Here is a 19,007-nt window from a genome sequence, read left to right as displayed (position 1 = left end):
CCACGATAAATGTGACAATGGATAATTTGTCTCAGATCTTGAAAACAAAAGAAAGGTATGAGTCACTAAATATTTTAAATAATATTAAAATGGTTTAACTTTCATTAAATCGATTAAATACTTGGTAACATCAATTTTGTTGCAAGTGTGAGACAGCTGTGCACTGCAATTGCAGAGAGAGTCCGACCACACGCTCTTCTGCTTGGCTGCGATTTGTGATTTATTTGGTCGCATTAGGAATCTTATCGCATCACGTTGTGTTTTGGGTATGCATGTTGATTTATGAGGGTCAATATAATGTTGATTAACCAAGCTTTGCAGGAACACATAAAACTCAATTAAATAAATAATAATAACAATCAAGAAAATCTCACATTTGAAGATTTCCGTGCAACAAAACTATAAAGGTCACAGGCCAAAACCAGCAAATATTCCCACATGTACTTTGTGTTACATTCAATATAAAATCCAAGCAGTCACCCGATTTGACAAGCCCAGAATGGGAACCAAGCGAGCAAAGCTTCTGAACATGAAAGAAGGCTACATCTTCAAATGGACTGTCAAAAGAGTATTTATGGCATCTGAAAATAACTGTGGCCACACAAATATGATTTAACCAAAAACTTGTGGAGCCCATTCAAAAGAATGTTATTGATCCACAAATCCAAACATAAAGAAAAAAAAACCATTGCGGCTGCCGAATATTTGTAGCGCTCATTTCCAGTCAAGCAAGTTGTTAATGATTTTGTTGTTCAGTTTTAGCTCAGAGCTGCTCTTACTTACACATACTGTGGTGAAGTTGATGCTAGCCTGCTGAAGGAGAGAGAAACATGAAAACAGGATAACAGGGAGGGAAAGAGAGTCTCTGAGAGTCACTCACTGATGAATTTATTTTGCATAGCCTCCAGTAGGGCCTGGTGTGCGTTTTCAGTCTGCATGGAGGTAGAGCACTCTCTGGCCAACATGGTGCGAATCAGGTGCTCCCCAGAGCCTGTAACAGTACAGACAAGACCCACATTCAATAATTTAATATAAAAATAAAACATAAATTAAAAAAAATAATAAGAAGACATTATGTGTAGTGTACAACTGCGTGTAAATTTACAATTTAATGTTTGGAACAGTTAGTTCCAGTTCTGGTTGTCTGTGTTCATGCCATGGAGTTCATGTTATTTTCATACTGAATTGCAATTTGTCTGTGTATTTGCATAATGAATTTAGGGCTGCCCCCTAATAGTCAAATGAACATTCGTCAACGATAAGAGGCAAACAAGAGGGTAATTATGTCAAGCAAGATATCGAAAAGTTCACCTATCATTCATCGATCTCAAACATGGCTTATCATTTGAAAAATGCTAGTAGCCTAACGTTAGCCACTTTACATGGTCGCTCGCTCTAACAATATAGCTTTATCTGTGCACTTGATTCATAACATTGTAATAACCAATTTCATAACCAATTAGAAATGATTTGAGCTTTGTGACATGATGCTTTATTCTGCTGGAAGTAGCCATTAGAGGATGGGTACATAGTGGCCATAAAGGGATGGACATGGTCAGGAACAATGCTCAGGTAGGCCGTGGCATTTAAACAATGCCCAATTGGCACTAAGGGGCCTAAAGTGTGCCAAAAAAACATCCCCCACACCATTACACCACCACCACCAGCCTGCACAGTGGTAACAAGGCATGATGGATCCATGTTCTCATTCTGTTTACGCCAAATTCTGACTCTACCATCTGAATGTCTCAACAGAGATCGAGACTCATCAGACCAGGCAACATTTTTCCAGTCTTCAACTGACTAATTTTGGTGAGCTCTTGCAAATTGTAGCCTCTTTTTACTAATTGTAGTGGAGATGAGTGGTACCCGGTGGGCTCTTCTGCTGTTGTAGCCCATCCACCTCAAGATTTTTCGTGTCGTGGCTTCACAAATGCTTTGCTGCATACCTCAGTTGTAACGTGGTTATTTCAGTCAAATATGCTCTTCTATCAGCTTGAATCAGTCGGCCCATTCTCCTCTGACCTCTAGCATCAACAAGAAATTTTCGCCCAAAGGACTGACGCATACTGGATGATTTTCCCTTTTCACACCATCTTTGTAAGCCTAGAAATGGTTGTGCGTGAAAATCCCAGTAACTGAGCAGATTGTGAAATACTCAGACCGGCCCGTCTAGCACCAACAACCATGCCACACTCGAAATTGCTTAAATCACCTTTCTTTCCCATTCTGACATTCAGTTTGAAATTCAAGAGATTAACCAGGACCACACCCCTAAATGCATTGAAGCAACTGTCATGTGATTGGTTGATTAGATAATTGCATTAATGAGAAATTGAAAAAGTGTTCTTAATAATCCTTTAGGTTAATGTGTATACACTCACCTAATTTCGGTTCAATTTCTCATGTGTGAAAAGGGAAAAACATCCAATATGCGGCAGTCTTAAGGCGAAAATGCCTTATTGATGCTAGAGGTCAGAGGAGAATGGGCTGACTGATGATTCAAGCTGTGTATGTGTGTGTGTAACTGTGTGCGTGCTTTAATACAATTTTAAATGTATTAAATTTGTTTGGCAAGTCAGGTGTCCACATGGGAATTAAGAACATGTAAAATATAAGAATAGTAAATCTCACTGTCAAGACACTGAAGACACTCACAGTCATTTGCCTTTCAAAGGCACCCGTGTATAGCGGCCAGTTTTCAAAAGGGAGGGAGGGTAAAGAAATGCCTTAAACACAAAATGTCTGGCAGCCTCTGAAACCATAAAGCCTTAAGAAAATAGCCGTGTTGTTTCTGTAAACACAAACGTGGGCCCCGTAAAATATCAGGTAACTACAACAAAACTCTGTGCGGGTTTGTTGCCATGACAATTAGATGCTAATTTCTTTTCTTTTCTTCTTTTTTGTTGTTTTAACAAAAGAATGAATAAACGACTGGCTCCACCATTGGCTCACTATTTCCAAGTTACCGTAAACCCTCTCATTCTCTCTTGAGAAATGAATGTTACTGGCAACAATATCACAAGTTAACAGTTAATTTAACAAGCAAACAGTGCCATGATAGTGCAAACTCAATTTCCAGGGGAAAGTAAATAAAACACAACAAACCAGAGATGGCATAAAAGGGGCAAACGTGGCAAAAGGAATCAACACTGACCCTCAGCGAAACCACAACGAGCGCTGACGAGACTAACATGGTTGACCTGGGAGAAAACGAGCTCTTTGTGTCAGTATGAAGCCAGAATGATTGTTTTTCTCCTCCTTTTGATAGGAACGCCTTTTAAGTTGGGAAATGAAAAGCAGGTGCACCGCTGGAGCGTACACTCGAACGGCCTGTCTTCACCACCATGAGTTTTCAATTTTGAGGAGGATGAAAGAGAAATGCATGCTGAAACAGCCATGGGGGGAGAAGGTGATAAAATGTGTGATTCTGCTTTTGTTTTTAGAATGGCGGACGATCAAAAACAAAGAGGCACAAAACACAAGTAAGTTCCGTGCCTGTTGCACATGAGTTTGTGCGATTATAAAGTAAAAATGTCAAAAGGGAGCACACGTGTAAAACAGTGCTCGTAATATTTCAGACCTGTTGAAGCAAGCAATCGGAGATCTCACAAAACCTATCAAGAACATGTCTGAGTAATATTTCCCATCTAAAATAAAATAAATAAAAAAATCTAATACCATTAAGATTGTTCCATAAAGGTTTCATTTTCTTGACAAAAAAATTCCACTGAATTCTCATTACATCATTACAAAAAAAAGAAAAAAGCAATCTTTATTTATTTTTTCTTTTTAATTTTACTTTATCACTGTGATGAGAACAAATGCCATGCAGAGTAGCAGAAAAAACTAAAACATTTTTTGGACATATTTGCATAAATATATAATGCTCATTTTTGAAATGAAGATACCAATGCTGAAAAAAAACAACACACACACACTAAACTGCAATAGACATAGCAAAATCCCTCAAAAAGCCTGTGTGGCCAACACCATCAACATTTTTTTTTTAAACCAGAGGAAATCATACATGCTGCACCCCTGTGCAACATGCCAAGCTTGAATGAATCCCAGTCTCTCTGCAATGGGCCAGGTGTGTGTTCACTGCAGGGCTCAGGCCAGGCCAAAGGTGCTTTCACACAAGGGTGCCGCAGCACAAAGGATGAAGGAAAAGAAAAGAAATATGGCCTTCATCTTAACTTAACACTCTTTGGAAGTTGTGTAAGTGATTATGGCACGGGGAAGCATATTAACAGAGGTTACAGTTCGACAATTCAAAGCCAAGTAGAGCTTTTTACAAGGTGTCTGGTTGTTAAAGCAATGTCACTGCCTCGTGAAATATTATAATAAAGTTTCAGGTGCAGTTATGCACCATGTCGTGGTTCTTAAAGTATGTGCAAATTTACTGCACTGGATGGGGAGATGGGATAAATTAAATTAATACATGCAACATCAACATAATGCACAATGCACTCACTGTGGACATATCAATTAAAGAAAATCTTCCTTTATCACCCTTAATGTTCACTCCTTCCCAATCAGCAAAGCCATAGCATGTCTGACCGAATCTTGCCATTAGTTGCTAAGAGGATATTCGTACCCAAAAAGTGTTGTGATGAGACATATCCACCCAAACAGAGATTTCATCTTTTCTTTTTATCTTGAGCTGAAGAGAATAGCTCCTATAGCTTCAATTCAAACATAATCGTCTTGTCCTCGTCCATCTACCCATGAATAACAATCTGTCTTTCATCATTACTGCTTTAAGAAATCCAAACATCCTCAATGGACTGCCTTGTGTATGTGTTGTATGGAGATGTGAATCATGTGTGTGGACTATTGACTTGGGCACAGGCAATATAAGGAATAAAACCTGGTTTTATTCATGTGACAGAGAGCATTAGTTTAAAACGTGAAATGTACGGCCTTGGGCCCCGCTCACGGCAGGAATCCCAAGTAAAGCAGACATTTAAAGCAGACACTGGCAAATGACAATAAGATGTTAGAGGGACGGATTGACATTAATATCAAGGCCAAAGAATAAACAGAAAATGAGGTTGGATGACATAGATTTTTTACTACAATTAGAAATTAGATATTTTTTTAACGACTGTAATTCGGCACAAATTTCTTAAACAATGACTCAAGTGACCGACTGAACCCTTGCAAAACCTGTCAAAAAGCAGTGAATATTATATACAGTAATGTCACACTAATATGACTCCGGTGTGTTTGATACCTGAGGTACTCACAGCTGTAGAGTAAAGGCTGACGTCTCGAGCGTTTTCAGCCCAGCAGCCACACCCATAGTGAGCAGCCTAAGAAAGATATGAAGAAAAACATGTTGAAAAGAATGTCTGCTGCAGTTTAATTGAATAAATGAAAACATTTTTGATTACACATCTAACCTGTTTATAAAGCGCGTATAACCTACACTGTGAAAAGATCTAATTTCAGTGCAAATATTTGCAACATAATACTGTTCAAATGTCTGAGGTCAGTAAGATTTTTAAAATCTTTTTTTAAAGAAAAAATACATTTTATTCAGCACAATGCATTAAATTGATCAAAAGTGACTTTAACATTGTAACAAAAAATACTATTTATATAGTATTAATAGTTCGATTAATTCAAAAAATCTGAAAAAAATGATCATGCTTTCCATAAAAATATTAAGACTGTTTTCAAATGTATACAAAAAACATTTCTTAAAGCATGAAATCAGCATATTATGATATGAAGCTTATTTTAAATGTACTATTTCACAATCTTACTCTTTTTACATTATGTTTGAAAAAAAAAAATCCAGCCTTTAAGATAAGATCATTGGCAAACACGATAGAGGATGGATACCCGAACCGAGTCCGAAGGGACCCGAAGGACGTTCGGGTTCGGGTCGGGCTCGGTCTCGTCGGCGCGATAAGGCATTGAACATTTGAAATTTAAAACAGTTTTAAAAAAACAATAATAATATTGTTTAACTGGATGCAAATGTTTGTTTTTGTGATTAAAATAAATTTTAAATATTACCCTAACCTCCATCTCCATGTGTGCAGAAATTTGTTTATGTTGCCGTGACAACGTGCAACACGTGCGTGCATAATATTGCATATTTGGCTACATGTGGCTGGCAGCGCAACAATGGAAGACGTTAAAAAGAAGTTGGCCTCAGGAGATTTTAAAACCACCGAAAATAAAGGAAAGTCGACTGTGTGGAAGTTTTTCTGCATTGTTGTCAAGGCCGATAGTGATGAACATGTTGGTTATGTTCAATGCTTTCACACAAGAAAGCAGGGGAGTTGTGGATTTCTCATGAAATATGACAGCAAGAGGACCGGGAATTCCGCCTTGTGGCGTCATGTGGATAAAAAGTCACCTGGGCTACTGCAGCCGAGTATCACTGCCTTTGCTAGTTCCTCCAAAAAAAAAAAAATCCTCAGCGGGACAAACAAAAACTGACTGAGAAATGCGTTGAGTACTGCTGTAAAGACATAAGGCCATTTCGTTCAATTGAAGGAGAGTGTTTCATTGAGCTGGCCCAGCAGCTTATTAACATCGGTGCTACATATGGTTCAGTGGCAACGCAGGATGTACTGCCTGATCCCACCACTGTGTCAAAACGGTGCCTTGAGCTGGCAATAGAGAAACGCACAAAGCTGGTCGAGCAGCTAAATAACACTCTGACTGAGGTGAATTCGATCGGAATGACAACGGATATCTGGACGGAGGACTACCCCAAATCAAGCTAGAAGCTACTTGACCATCACTTGCCATTTCGTGACACGATCATTTAAAATGATAAGCACCGTATTAACAACAGTCGCATTCCCACTGGAAGAGGCTAAGACGGGAGAATATTAGGAGAGAAATCAACAGACTTCTAACCGAGTATGGCCTGGATATGAGTCTGCTGAATAAAGTGGTATGGATGACAGACCAAGGCTCAAACATCATCAGTGCCCTCAGACCATATCGAAGACTTGACTGCCAAGATCACGTGTATAATAGGGTGATGAGACACGCCTAGACCCCACACATCTGGCCCAAGATGCTCCAACTGTTGCAGACACTCTGCAAGCTACCAAGGCACTTGTCGTCAAATATGTCAAAAAGTCGGGCATGGCAGCTTTGCTGTTCAAATGGCAGACACAAGGTTTAATACGGTATATCTGACCTTGAATTCTGTCCGCTCGGTTTATCAAGAACTACGCGAAAAATTAATGATTGCGCAGAGGGCTGGCAGATCGATGCCATATCTCCAGATGTCCTTGACTTTCTTGTCGAGTTCCGCAACCATTTTACGATGCCCAGCGTGAACTTGAAGGTGACCAGTACCCAACGATAAACCTAGTGTTTTTGTGGTTTATCGGCTGAAGCGTCACTGCACAAAAAAAAAAACAAAAAAAAAAAACTGACAGCCCATCAAGCCATCATCCGCGAGCGGCATCTCTGTTGGATTTTGCATAAAGTGGAGATGCAAGAAGTCCAAAAAAGTGCAACTTTCCTTTGGCCTTAATATAGCCAGCTCCGAATGCTGTCCTCCTCAGAGAGAGACAACCTTCTCCAGGAGGTTCGGAGACAGCTTAGTGACATCCGCACCCAGGAGACTGCCACTGAAGGACCCGCGCCCAAGACAGCTGCAGTTGACTTTGACAACGAGTGGGAAAATGTACCTGTGGCAGATGCCACAGACGAAGTCGAGCTGTACTCGACTCAAAATCATACAATGCAGGATGACAGAGATGTTTTGAGCTGGTGGAACGATCATCAACTCAACTACCCGAAGCTTAGTGTCCTTGCCCGCGGCATCCTTGCTATTCCAGCCAGCAGCAGCAGCAGTGAGCGCAACTTCAGTGCTGCTGGCAGGACCATCGAGACAGCCGTGAAGCCATCCACCGTTGATGCAATCCTTTTTCTGCATAATAACCTGGATTAGCCTAAACCTTGAAGGATAGATTGTGAATAGATCCCATGTTACAGTTTTATTAGCCACACAGTTTCCAAGAAAAATGGTAAGAGTTTTCATTTCATTAAGCTTATAGGCCTACATTTAATAAGTGTTATGTTAATGTTTTGTTCTGTTAGCTTGGGTAATTTAATATAGACCTAGCTTTGTTAATTTAATTTCAATTGGTTATTTGTTTGGGCCTCTTGTGCGCACCTGTGTTAACATGCGCTGTGTTGGCCGTGTTGGCTGATGCGTTGCGCACATCTGTAAACATTTCCGGATGCCTTCCAGTTGCTAAATAAAAGCGGGCCTTCTACACAAATAAACATACGTGTCATTAGTATGACAAAAAAAAGATTTTTAACTGTGTCGGGCTTGGACGTAAATATCGTAATGTCTGTTGGGCTAAGGTCGGGTTCTGGTACTGCCCTGTCGGACGCAGGCCAGGCTCGGACAGAAAAATGCGGCCCGATCTGCACTCTAAAACACGAGCCCCTTTCACACAGCGCGTTGATCCTGGGAAATTGCCGGGAAATTCCCAGAACGCCTTCTGTGTGAACCCAAACACGACCCAGGATTGATAGTGACATCGGTGCCGGGTTGGGGACCTAGTCACATTGCCAGAATCAGTCCCGGAACGGACGCAGTGTGAACAAAACCCAGGACCAATGCCGTAAGGGGTGTGTCATAGTGATGAAACTCGTGCCATCGCGCGACTCTGTTGCTCTTAGAAGAAAGTTGGTGTTCATCAACAAAGAAAGGACGAACAAATGTCTGCAAACTGGAACGAAGCAGAGACCAGGAGCTCCTTCACCAGCTTTGTGGAACGGTATGCGCGTGTACAAGTTTGAAACGTACGTTACACGTCTCATCCTAACGTCATTTGTCTTTACGGGATCTTTACGGGTTGTGTGTGAACACGCTCATAGATCCAGGCAATCACTGGCAGTGTGAATGAACCGAAATCAAACAATCTCGGGAAAAATGCCGGGTCACATTATCCGTGTATTTTCGGGAATCTCTGTGTGAAAGGGGCTACGGAAACACAGAAAAAAACAAAAGGTCACCTGTCCAACCCGACCCGGGTGTTTCATGGCCAGACCTCCACTGGATACTGCAGCTGCCACATTCCCATCCCGATCCACTACGACCGCACCGACTGTATCCAGACAGGCTGAGTTATTCTCCTCACCCTCCACCATGATGTCTCCTACTGGCTCCAAGCAGCCTAAATCGTTCTCCTGCGCACACAATTGCCATTCAATTAGAATTTCCAATCGCACACAGATAATAAACAGCACTATTCTGCAGTCTAATGTCCTGAGTTCATTTAAACGGTGAAATCAGTAATAAAATGTAAGTGTCAATGTATCTTCATGCTAAACCGTGGGCCAAAAAATAGGAACAAAGAGAATGTGGTTACTGGCAACTTAAAAAAAAAAAAACACTCATTTCCAAAGCCCAGAATAATACTAGATTGAAACATACTGAACATTGCTTCTCTTGCAATATTTTTTTTTCTTTCTTGTCTATGAAGTAGACTTTCAGACCCAGCTGGCTACCATAACCAAATGTGAAGTTTGTCAAACTGGGGAACTGAAATACACATAGCTATCTAGCTTGAGCAAACAAAGTCCAATTACATATCAGCATCTGAAAAATGATCCCCATGCTCTCATTTATAATGAGTAAAGTGGTCATTTTAAAGGACTGTTTTCATTTGCTGATTGCTGTGTACTTTGGAAAGAAAGTTGATGTGGACTGCAAGAGTCATGTGGAGCCGCTTGACAAATTGGCCGATCCTGGGAAAATGCGGAAGGGGACGTGATGACTTATAATTTATAATTTCATTTTCCCATGAACAGAGTGTCATTACTAGGCCATGGATCCTCTGAACTTTCTAAAATATGAGTGAACAGGCTAAAAAAGAATGTTATTATTATTGATCTCACAATGAGCGATAAATCTGACAGAATCAACTTCAGAACAACATCTGCTCTCACAGACCTTTCCAAAGAGGAGCTTCATTTTTTTTCTCTCCTTAAAGGGTAGCTGTTTGTATAACCTTCATGTCTTAAAAAATATTCTGTCTCTTTTTCGGTGTGTCATAAAAGCAGTTAGTAAAAATATTCTATCAACTTACTTCAATTAAAGGAGTAGTTCACTTTAAAAAAAACAAAAAACTTTTGCTTATAATTTACTCACCCCCATGTCATCCAAGATGTCCATATCTTTCTTTCTTCAGTCAAAAACAAATTAAGGTTTTTGATGAAAACATTCCAGGATTTTCTCCATATAATGGACTTCAATGGGAACCAAAGGTCCAAAGCCCTTTGAAGCTGCACTGAAACTCTCATTTGGACCTTGAACCGTTGGACCTTGAACCATTATATGGAGAAAATCCTGGAATGTTTTCATCAAAAACCTTAATTTCTTTTTGACTGAAGAAAGAAAGACGTGGACATCTTGGATGACATGGGGTTGAGTAAATTATCAGTGAACTACTCCTTTAAGTTATTGTTTCCGATCTGTTTCTGTAAAAAAACAAAACAAATTTGTCAGGGTTTTTTATACTTTTTGACCAATGAATTCCAAGTCCCTCTATTTTATGGTGACTTTTCAGGCAGATTGCAATGTATACAGCAGGTACCTTTTTTGAAGTGATACATTTAAAAAAAACACATTGTTGATTGTTTAACAATTCTTTTTTTTTTACAGTAGAAATTAAGACCTCACTTAATTCAGATACTTAGATACTTGAAAACCGTAAAGATATAAGATTCCCAAAAATTCCCAAGTTTCCCACAACTGTGGGAAACCTTCAATTCTAAAGTCATATTTCTATTAAGCACAAGTGCACCCACTCACTCACATAAAAGAAGTTACATAAACATCTTAATTCTGAGAAGTATGCATTAAAATTGAGTGAGAACCCCTAGACTCCAGGCCATCCATGCCATAAAAATGCATTACATCCCCAGTAAAACAATAAATATGGCACTTATAAAATCAAACAAACCACATGCCACTTGAGATGAGGCTAGGAAATGTGTTGTTATCTAAAAGACCATTTAATGCATAGCTTTGAAAAAAAATGAACTGAACTGAACTGAAGAAAGACCATGTGGCATCCCAGAGGCACAGATCATTCATGCAGAAAGAGCCAACAGCGATCACTCACTTCAAACTGATGCTATCTTTAAAACAAACCTTACAAGGTTCGAACTCCGAACACAAATACCACATAAACCGAACCAAGTTAGACTGCGACGTATTTGTCTTTCCTGTCAAATAACATTTCGCCCACATTCAGACAGTATAATTTGCAACTAATGACCCAGGAGTGACCCACGTTTCACTTTCTCATTGGGACCACACAAGCGTCACATCACGGATGGATCTGAGCTGGAAGCCATTTTCCCTCGACACCTGCATTCCATGTGTACCTGTCAAATCACTTCCTTGAAAATTCACCAAAAAAGTAGAAGAGATGCTAACATGTTCAAGCACATTACGGGAAATAATTCGGTGAAATAACTTCAAGATGTTGCCGTGGGAAATTGGGCGGCGGGGTGGTGCTGAAACACGAATGCCTCAAACACACAAATACATTGATTTTTGTTCCTTAAAAATAAGGCCTAAATGGTCCACAAAATAAATTAAGGATTTGAAACGGCTCTGACATAAATATGTAAAAAGATAAAAGTTTTCAAGTCTACCAGGTGAACTCATGCTTCTCAGGTCAGTAACAAGAAGCTACAAAAGAGCATCAGAGAACTGTGTCACCCAAGTTAAATTCCTTGCGTGCAGTGCCATGTCAGCAGTGCAGTAAGTATCCGTATGTGTGTTTCCTGTGATTGTGAGTAATTGAGGTCTCCACACCCCCCTTTAAGGTCGTCATTACCCAATGGGTTTCCTCCTCTGGGTATATGTGGTGGTTTTGAATTAGAGGACTGAACAGATGCAGATCCTGTTATCAGTCGAGTAATAATGTCAGAGCAAATGCCTCCGCTGCACTGTGTTTAGGCCTAATTAAATGTGTCGCACTAAATGGGAGGGTGGAAACCTATAGATCATGGAGCATTTATAGGAGAAACTTGCATATTTAGTTCTGTCTTTTTTTTAATCAGAGTTTAAAGAGCACATATGTCAAAAATCAAGAGCATATCCTGAATGTTTGTGTGTTCCCTTTTATTAAAAAAGAAACTCCTAAAATTGTGACTGATCCAGACCGACAAAGGACATGACATTTCGACGGTAGCTTGGTTTCTAATTCTGAAGGCTGGGTAGCCCAGCCCATACTAAAATGTCATTGGTTCTCTCCACATAACAGTATATTAAATATAAAATATGGACTGATTGATTCATGTTATGCAGAGGTTTTGCATTCAGTGAGAAGAGAAGAATGCTACCTGATTAATGAATATATTTAATTTATTATATTAACAAGTAAATGCTATAATCATATTTAATATTTAAATATTGAATTATTTGTATACTATGTTAATTTAATAATTATATTTACCTGGAATAAATAATGCAATTGTTAGATTTTTTTTTTTTTTTTTTTGAGCCTTGAGTTTAACAGTGATATTTAAAAGGTATAATACATTTTGGTTAGTAAGAATTTAATTATGATTTACAGAGGTAATCGAAATTATTCACCCCCCCTTGCTAATCAGGTTCATGGGTAAAATTTACAGACTTTCAGCAATTTGCAATGAACAAATCGAACAAAAGTAACTGAAATAGCTCAATACGACACATATTTCAAGTGGTTTCCCTAAAGTCAACTGAAACTTAAACTTAAGACTTCTGCAGTCTCAAAAATTATTCAACTCCTTCATGGCATGCATCTTCAGTGCTCAGTAGAACATAACTTTGCTGTTATGACCTTCTGCAAACGAGATGTATAATCAGACACCAGCTTCTGGCAGCGTTTCTGAGGAATCTTAGCCCATTCATAATGAGCAATAGTCTTGTGTTCAGTAATATTCGTGGGTTTGCGTGCTGCAACAACTTTTCTTCAAATTCCCACCAGAGATTTTCTATAAGGTTCAATTCAGGTGACTGTGATGGCCACTGTAGAATCGTCAAGGACTTTTTCTGCAAGCAAGCCTTGGCGGAATTTGAGGTATGCTTGGGATCCTTGTCCTGTTGGAAGGTCCAACGACGCCCAAGCTTCAGCTTCCTCAGTGTAGGCACAACATATCTTTCCTGATTTACAGAAATGAATCAATCTTGCCGTCCACATGCTGCAGGTTTCCAGTGCCAGAGGATGCAAAGCAGCCCCAAAGTATCACAGAGCGACAACCACTGAAAGTCTGTAAATATTCCCAATAAACCTGATTTGCAATGGGTGTTGAATAAATGATTACAACTGTAATACTATTTATTATTATTAACTTTATAAATAGTTTGGCGTTGAACATGTATTCATTTTAGACCTTGGTTGGATGGGATGTAATTGTTTGTATAACATGAGCCCAAAAATGAGAGGTGACCCAATAATTTTGCAGGTTCACTCACGTGTCCACACAACTGTCTTCTCCTCTTTGTCTCGACCTGCTCTGCCAGCTCCATCTTCCTCTTGTTCCTCTTGTAGCCTGACAAACTGAACTCTGTAGAGTGTTGAAAAAGGTATGAGTCAATAATAGATTTTACTCCACTGCTTTGACTTCTAATCCAAAAAAACTTTGTCTGTGTTATGAGTCATGAGATAATGACAAATGTTTTGCTCCTGTGCCCTTATTGCTTAGATTATTAGTAGTAGTATTATTCATGATTATATATTACAATAAGGGTGTGTGTTTGGCGGGGGGAGCCTTTCCTCTCACAATAAATAAGTCTATTGGTGGAAATGTGGTTGAAATCCTCAAAGTCTCCCTAAATAATGGGACATGTGTTGGAATGAGGTCATGGTTCTGGCATCAGATCATTTCCAACATTGACAACACACACTCTATTGCTGTCTGACACACACTGGGAGTCGGCATGGGGCCCTCTATTAAAGTATAGAAGCCAGTGTTTACCAAATACTGCATTCCACTCCTGTGAAAATCTCTTAATCAAAGAAAATGAATCAATGAAATGGGCACAATTAAGCCATTTTGCACAATTGGATGGAATGCAATTAGGGCTGGTAAAAATAATCCAATGAGTCAATGGCTTCAAAATACTCCAAAAGATGAGATCACATGTCGTCTTGCCAATCATGACTCAATGAAATGATTACATGCAACTGTCAAGACTTACAACTGAGATAAAAGGCAGTGGTTTTGGTAAAAACATCAACATATAACAGATTACACGTGTAGTATACTGTAACCTGTGGGAATTCACTTAAAAGACAATATAAGAACTGGCCTGAAAGAAATACAAGTGCTTTCAAGGCACTGCTGAAATAAAATGCTGCATCAGAACCCACTTTAGTGAGAGGTGTTTGCGGTCGGTTTCACTCAATAATCAACATGTAGCTAAATGGTTAAATATATACAATGAATATAAACAATCACAATTCAGCATCCAAACTAGAGTCTGAGAGATACAATTTTTACGATTATATTACTGCTGCCAGTAACAATTGTATAATGAACAATTACGTCAATGATAAACATTTTGAAACTTTAATCTTATACCTTAATTATAAGTCTACGAAATTTTTTTTTAGTAGAAGCATAAAATGAAAAACTAAATAAAGAAATGGATGGTATAAAATTAAAAGTTTCAGGTTTAAGTGCAGTATTGTGAAAATTTAGGGGTCTGAAAAACTCAATACAAGGAATTTCAATACAATTCTGCGCCTTCAAAGGTAACTTAAATCACACCTAGTTCCCTAAATGAATATTAAAAAATATATATAAATGCTGGGGATTATAGAACAAAAACGTTCGACATACAACAAATTATTCTACGTTATTGTGCAAGAACAGTTGACTGAAACCGAAAATTTCTGGATGCACTTGGCCGAAAATCAAAACAGCTTTTTAAAAATTATTTATTTTAAAACTAGCTTTTTTGTATAATTGACTTTTTTAAATCAAATTCAATCATTATAATGTCACTGGACTTAAAAATACAAGCCAATAAAATAACCACACTTTTATTTAAAGTAAAACTAAAATTGGACAGAAAATATTTTATGATTAAATATCAATTATTCAGTTTTATGTAACAGAATCAGGTTTAACAGATTCAACGGCCGATAATTAGAAGATTCTGTTCTATGTAATCACTATACAGTTTCAGTCAATATCTGTAAATACATTACAACAATAACATTTTATTTTATAGTTGGCATTTGTATAAAAATAGCAATGTCAAGCACCCTTCACTTTCATGTTTAGCATTATGGAAGTCTCACACACTAGCAAATGTCTCACTAGCATAAAAAAACAAACTCCATGGTATAAACAAATTTCTTGTATTATAATGTATTAATATAATTAATTATTGAGAACAATACTGGTTACAGCAACAGTGAAAGCACAAATAATAGTCATTGTGAATGTTTTGTGTAACGGGTTAAAACTCCACCGCAGGCCTCAAACAAAACCTCACTGCATTATATGAGAGAATAAAACCACAAACACTTCTATTAAAGTTATCTGGATGCCAGTCACACCTTACAGATCCAAAGAGAGAGGAGGTAATCTTGTTGCTTACATAAGACCTTTCATTTCATTTAAAACAACACTACACTGCTTTTCTTTACTGAACATATATGAGCATTTTAACATTTTTACCTCCCTTTTTCCCTTAATTATGTAGAATAACGGTATTTAAAATCACTTTCCAGTTTCTACATGTACTTTTTAGCTTATTTCACTAATAAAAGTGATTAAGTTGTTAATCACAATATTCAGTAATCCAAAGACACGTCCTGATCTGTATTATTATTACATTCAAATCTAATAAAAAGACTGCAGTCAAAGCAGCTGAAAGAAGAGTGTGGGTGGTCTGACACTCACTGGTGGTCATCTTCTCTGTAGGGCATGCTGGGATCCCATGGCTGATGGCCCACTGTTCTGCTCCTTTGCCCACTAAGAAACTAACAAAGCAGAGATGTGATTTACATAAAAGGAGCAATTGCATCACACTACAAAAAGTTATACTTCTGTACTGATCAGCTGCATTTATTTGATCCAAATAACAAAAACAGTAATATTGTGAAATATTTTTACAATTTAAAATAACTTATTTGTTTGAATATATCTTAAAAATGCAATTTATTCCTGTGATGGCAAAGCTGAATTTTCAGCATCATTACTCCAGTCACATGATCATTCTGATATTCTGATTTGGTGCTCAAGAAATGTATTAGACAAGAAAGTTTATTATTATTATTATTATTATCAATGCTGAAAACAATTTATTTGTCAAAACATGGTTTTGTTTCAATGATTCTTTGACGAAGAGAAAATTTAAAAGAACAGCATTTATCTGAAATAGAAAGCTTTTGTAACATATAAAAATGTCTATACTGTCACTTTTGATCAATTTAATGCATCCTTGCTGAATAATATATATATTTATATTTATATATATATATATATATATATATATATATATATACATAGATAGATAGATAGATAGATAGATAGATAGATAGATAGATAGATAGATAGATAGATAGATAGATAGATAGATAGATAGATAGATAGATAGATAGATAGATAGATAGATAGATAGATAGATATAGATAGATAATTTAAAACCTAGTCAATATGAAAATGTTCGTTTGAAAAGTGTTTTTGTGTTATCTTAAAATAAACACAACTTGGTGTGATAGTTATCAAAGGAATCTAGCACAAGTAAATACTTTTAGGGGCCACTGCGATCTACAGAATATGTCTTTATCTATGACTGGCATCCATTTCCTATAGCTAAGAAAATACACTTGCTACATTTGTCACAACAAGACAAATGCATTTAGTCAGAGCATGTTTTGTCTTGCTCAAAGTTAGTACTTCTACTTTAATTCTGTGCATACTGGGATTGACATGCTGCTGTTTCACACCAGAATATTTGCCCTGAGGCATCAATGAAGTATGCCAGTCTATGCATAAGTTGAAAGACAGAAAGCCAACATCTTGGCTCACCAGGGAGGGATCCTGCCAGCTGATAGCTTCCCCTTCTGAGTTTCACTTAATAATCTTCTGGCTACCAGCACTGGGTTCTTGATTCCTGATAGAAAGAGCAGCATTAGTATCACTTTTGCTCAAGACAGCTTTAAATATGGAAGATGAAACCTGCATTTGGCTTCCTCGAGCACTTTTGTTGAAGAATGTTTTGGAGTTCAATGCACCCAGAAAAAAAAAGGAAAAAAAAAAGAAGAAAAATATAAAATATTATTTGAAAATAATAATTAAAAATAACACAATGTTTCACTAATATCAGTGTTAAACTAAATAAATGTCCTTTATATTCTATGTGGATTAGCAGAATATTTCAAGACACAGCATGTCAAATCAAGTTTTTCTAGTTTCAAAGAGTTTGGGGTCAAATCAGTCCTGTTTTGTGCCTCAATTAGTTTTGAGTGAAAAGGGGTAGCATATATAATTATTTATGTATAAAATTGACATTTATTTTTTTTAAAATAAACAAATGAAAACATATTTAAGTCTTGTATTTTATCATTCTTGCACGCACAAAATGCAATTAGCCACTTTCCTATAAAGGGCTAAGGAGGTTACAAGTTGGCCTTAATTTGATTGGCTTGAAATTCCAATGGCACCTTTAATCACATGACAAAAAGCTCAAACCAGCACCCACCACTCAAGGCTCCAACAGCTCCATAGTTTAAGGACTTCCCATCCATGATGCTGGCATCACACTCAATCTCACCCGACAGGTTCAGGTTTGAACCGGTACCCGCATTGGTGAACGGGGAGTCCTAAAAATAAACATCAACCTCAAAGTTAATTTCTTTCTCTTCTAAAATAATAAGAAACAAGCAGTGGTGGACAGTAAACAAAGTATTTCTACTTTATTAACGTACTTAAGTACATTTATTGAGTTTATACTATACTTTGAGTATTTTTATCTAGGGAAACTTTTATGCTACATTCCGATGCATAATATAGTACTTTTTAATACGCTACATGTCATGAAGTTCATTTTATGTATAAACATTCTGTATATTCTGTTAAAAATACATTCTGTTAAAAAAGAAAATTGGTTGTTAACACCCCAGTTTGGTTGACTATGTGGTTTATATAATCATGTGACTTCTTAAGATGGCTCCTGGTTAAGCATTGTCAAATTGGCATTGAGAAAAGTCAGATGTGACCGAAACATTCATCATTAAAAAAGTGGTTTTATCTCACAATTTTTGTCATTCTCTTCATTGATGGAGTATGCAGGCTTTTCCCAAGGATTTATTATTGTAAATGAAAACTATGTTTAGGTCATGACTGTCAGTTGTTTAGGAGCTATATCTGCAATAAAGGGGTGAGCTGTTTAAGCATAAAATACCTGAATGTGGACATGTCCACATTTGTCTATTTTCCATCTGAACGGGGTAGCTTTTAGGTAAAATAAATAAAAATAACGTTAAAATAACGCAAATTAATGGCCATGCATATTCCTCTCTGTAGTAGCAGTTTTGAATGATGAGAAAGTAGCATGTTTCCATACCGTTCTTAAAATGTTAACACATTTTGCCCTATGTGACGTGTTTTTGTACTGTATGTTTATATTTGTCAACAGTTGTCCTCAATTTTATATATAACATATGGTATATTTTGTTATTTTTACTTGTTTGCACACTTGCATTTTCAGTAATTATTGGAGTATGTATCACTGTATGACAAGTTTTGGTAATTAAATACAATGGGTTTTTTTATTATTATTTTTTTTTTGCAGACCAATACATATTGTCAACATAATATTGACCTTATTGACTAGTGCTGGCTGCTTTATAACAATTCATAATAAATGTCAGACTGAGCTGGCATTCACCAATACTTTTAAAGTAAGTACATTACATTACTCCAGTATATTAAAAATAAAGTACTTTTTCTCAAGTAAAATTGAAAAGGAGTACTTAATACTTTTG

The 19,007-nt window shown here is 37.3% G+C and overlaps 1 protein-coding gene across 3 annotated transcripts in view; it reads right to left on the bottom strand.

The window, feature by feature from the left end:
- tasp1 (taspase, threonine aspartase, 1) overlaps window positions 1–19,007 on the bottom strand; it is a 35,244-nt gene that overhangs the window by 11,890 nt on the left and 4,347 nt on the right. For 2 of the 3 annotated variants that reach the window (XM_089117151.1, XM_039694100.2), the window contains 7 exons: window positions 17,723–17,843; window positions 17,050–17,134; window positions 15,919–15,998; window positions 13,478–13,569; window positions 9,016–9,189; window positions 5,240–5,318; window positions 881–991 (listed from right to left, as the gene is read on the bottom strand). In XM_089117151.1, the coding sequence (XP_088973277.1) occupies window positions 881–991; window positions 5,240–5,318; window positions 9,016–9,189; window positions 13,478–13,569; window positions 15,919–15,998; window positions 17,050–17,134; window positions 17,723–17,843 (742 nt within the window). The remainder of the gene's footprint in view (window positions 1–880; window positions 992–5,239; window positions 5,319–9,015; window positions 9,190–13,477; window positions 13,570–15,918; window positions 15,999–17,049; window positions 17,135–17,722; window positions 17,844–19,007) is intronic. The other variant, XM_089117152.1, reaches the window with a different exon arrangement.

This window comes from Pimephales promelas, chromosome 11 (genome assembly GCF_988280905.1).
Source record: "Pimephales promelas chromosome 11, fPimPro1.hap1.1, whole genome shotgun sequence".
NCBI classification, from domain to species: Eukaryota; Metazoa; Chordata; class Actinopteri; order Cypriniformes; family Leuciscidae; genus Pimephales; species Pimephales promelas.
The sequence above is the reverse complement of the archived record's forward strand: the minus strand, read 5'-3'. Positions and strand labels throughout refer to the sequence as shown.